This window comes from Gavialis gangeticus, unplaced genomic scaffold (genome assembly GCF_001723915.1).
Source record: "Gavialis gangeticus isolate Ggan-Ray unplaced genomic scaffold, GavGan_comp1, whole genome shotgun sequence".
NCBI classification, from domain to species: Eukaryota; Metazoa; Chordata; order Crocodylia; family Gavialidae; genus Gavialis; species Gavialis gangeticus.
In genome coordinates, this window is record NW_017728964.1 from 14,468,352 (window position 1) to 14,471,686 (window position 3,335).

General features: G+C 51.2%; 1 protein-coding gene across 3 annotated transcripts in view; it reads left to right on the forward strand.

Moving 5' to 3' along the window:
* Nucleotides 1-3,335, forward strand: part of FASN (fatty acid synthase) — a 167,024-nt gene that overhangs the window by 132,886 nt on the left and 30,803 nt on the right. For all 3 annotated transcript variants that reach the window (XM_019503691.1, XM_019503683.1, XM_019503700.1), the window contains 3 exons: nt 960-1,054; nt 1,656-1,790; nt 2,066-2,269. In XM_019503691.1, the coding sequence (XP_019359236.1) occupies nt 960-1,054; nt 1,656-1,790; nt 2,066-2,269 (434 nt within the window). The remainder of the gene's footprint in view (nt 1-959; nt 1,055-1,655; nt 1,791-2,065; nt 2,270-3,335) is intronic.

The window sequence follows — 3,335 nt, forward strand, 5'->3', positions numbered from 1 at the left end:
CTCTTTCTGCCTCCGTGCTCTCAAGTAGGGAGTTCCCCATTGTGTAAGTGTGCTGCTGGTTCCTACTGCCCAAGTGCAGCACCCTGCACTTGTCCGTATTGAAACGCATCCTGTTCCTGTTAGCCCACCCCTGTAACCTATCCAGATCCCTCTGCAATCTCTCCCTCCCTGCTAGTGTGCTCACCTCCCCCCAAATTTTGGTGTCATCAGCAAATTTAAACAGGTTACTTTCCACCCCATCATCCAGATCGCTGATGAAGAAATTGAACAGCGCAGGCCCCAGGGTGGTTCAAGCACCTACACTGAACACTTTCAAGAGAAATTTGGATACTTATCTTGCTGGGATCCCATGACCCCAGCTGACTTCCTGCCCCTGGGGCGGGGGGCTGGACTCGATGATCTTCCGAGGTCCCTTCCAGCCCAAACGTCTCTGAAATTTTCTTTCAACAAGTTTGTTTTTTAAATGACTTGAGGCACAGACACTCACGCTGCCATCAGCCGGATTTTGCAGTCAGGGTTTGAATTTGAACTTCATGCCGTCCCTCCCTTTTAATATCTCAGAATCTGACCTCTGGTGGGATCCATTGGGCTTTCGAGACATCACACGGCTCACTCTGACTTGGGTATTAGTGGAGAGGGCTGTTGTGGACTTGTCAACCCCAGAATTTTGGAATGAAGTTTCTTCTTCCTGGTAGTCCCTGTCATGCCGCTGACCGCCGTAGTATCAGTGCACATCATAATACCCTTGGGTAAAGAGCGTACACAATTCCTTGGCAGGACCTTGTCCTAGAATCTCAGGCCCAGCAGGTGACTGGCAGCAAGAATCCCTGCAGTGAGGAGCTTGGGCCTCCCCTCTCACACCATGTCTTTGGAGAACCAGCTGTCCTTTTTGTCATGGGCTGCTGCTTAACTTGTACCTGGAGCACTTGCACGCCATTCTGAGCATCTTTCCTCTGCAGGTCTGTCATGGAAGGAATGTAAGATCCGCTGCCCTCCAGGCGTGGTGCCTGCCTGTCACAACGCTGAGGACACTGTCACTATCTCGGGGCCAGAGGTGAGCAAAGATCTAACGTACAGTGGTCAACCCTCCTAAGAAAAGTCCTTATTTTCCTATGGTGATCAGCTGGGACTCTCTGGGCATTTCTACATGTGCTCCGGTGGGGTGGGGTCATGCTTTAATTAGAGTGGCTCCAAGAGTTGCTCTAATGAAAGCACCTGGAGTTTTGCACATATCAGTGTTTCCACACTGAAAAATGGCAGTGGGGGGTGCTTTTAAATCTCATTCAACAAGCGTTAAATTAGTTAAAGCACCCCTGCCACCATTTTTCAGCATGGGGATGCTGATGCATGTGACACTGGAGCGTGTTAAATCGAGTCTGCTCTGACATGCTGTAATTACAACGTGTAGCAAGGCTGCTCTGACATGTATAGGTGCTGTTATGGGGGAGCCTTTGTTGCTGGCACTGCACTGGGTTGACCCCTAGGTGCATAAGAAGGGAGATCAGGCTAAGTCAGCATGGTGGGATGGACTTTGGCATTCATCTGAATATGAACACTTGAGAGGCCTTTCAGAGTGGCTGATCAAACTGCATTGCAGTTGCAGGGCTGTGGAGCGGCCATCAAGTGAACAGGGTTTGCTCTGTCTCCTTCCCTAGGCCACCATGAATGAGTTTCTAGCCACCCTGAAGAAGGAAGGTGTGTTCGCTAAGGAAGTGCGCAGTGTCGGGGTCGCATTTCATTCGTATTTCATGGAGGCGCTTGCCCCAATGTTGCTTAGTGTCCTGCGGAAGGTAATGTCCTGGGTGTCTTGTGCCACCAAAGCTGCCAGTCGCGGGGAATGGCCGTGCTTTGTCCAGCATCCAGGGGGAAGGAGGGTCCTGTAGATGTCTGTGGAAGGGGCAGCTGGAAGGTCTGTGCCTCCTGGCAGATCGGCGGGGTGGGGGGGCTGAGTTCACAGGCAGAACGTGCTACAGTGCTGTTTGCTTTCCTGCAAACTAATGTTTTGGGGCTTGGTTCCCGGAGGGTCCTTGTCTTCCGTGACATCTGTTTCTTGGCCTGTTCACAGATCATTCCAAACCCAAAGCCTCGCTCAGCTCGTTGGATCAGTACATCCATCCCTGAGGCCCAGTGGGACAGTGAGCTGGCGCGCTACTCCTCCGCGGAGTATCATGTCAACAACCTGAGGAGCCCTGTGCTATTCCAGGAGGGTCTGCAGCACGTTCCGGAGAACGCAGTGGTGGTGGAGATCGCGCCCCATGCCCTGCTGCAGGTACTTTGCTTGGTGATTTTGGTATTGCGGTGCCACTGCAGGAAGATGCTGAGATGGGGGCGGGGAGGAGGACGTGTTGTTCCTAAGAAACTTGCTTGTTCTAGCAAGTTTGAGAGGTGCTTTTATTTTACATCCCCGGTCCTTCCCCACCCCATCCTCTCTAGTCCTCCTGATTTAGCACACAAAACAAACCTGCCCTGACACGCTGCTAACAACTTCCCCACCTACGCAGTCTCCTCATCCCCATTGCTCTCTGAAATGGCCGGCAGTACATGAAGACAGTTGAAGCACAGTTGGCTCCGCTACGGGATGAGGCAGTCGAACCTGGAGGCGTGTAGATGATCTCTTGCTGTGTGTGGGCAGACAGCGGGAGGGAGGAGAGTGCAAAGCCTTGCTGCCTCTGGGCAGCGATCTCGTCCGGCTGCTTTAGGCTAAATCGACTCATGCTGGGTGGTACTTGCCAGGGTACTGCTGGCAGCAGTCTTTTTCTGGTAATGGGGCCATATGAAGATGTAGGCAGGAGAAGTCTTTTTAGAGCTGCAGTTGCTGCCTGTCTGATGCCACTGTCCTTGCCACTGATTTCCCTGTAGTCTTTTGTTTTTTTTTTAAAAGGAAGGTTTAAAAAAAAAAAGAGGAGAAAAATCAGTGCCAACTGTTTTCGTCATTTTTCACTTCCAAAGCTTCGGAGCAATCCAAGTAGGCAACTGTGGGTGTTCAGTGACGATGCAATGCAGCATTAACGTAACTCGGAATAATCCTCTGTGTGCTTATGCAATGTTGCATCTTCCCAAGCTGTGTACAAATGATGGCTAATTAAGCCTTGCAACATGCGTGAGAGGGAGGAAGATCAGTATTGTTGTTTTATTGGTGGGGAAGATGAAGTGCAGAGGCTGAAGCCAGTTCCCAAAATGAATGGTACACTCCAAAGGGTATTTGAACACTCAGCCTAAGGGAAACCTTCTTCTCAGTCACTGCTTTGCAGGGCTACGAGGGCTGTCTTTACAAGAGTGACTCTCTTGTGCAAAGAATAATTGAGACCCTTTGGGGGGGGGGGGGCCCTCCCAAC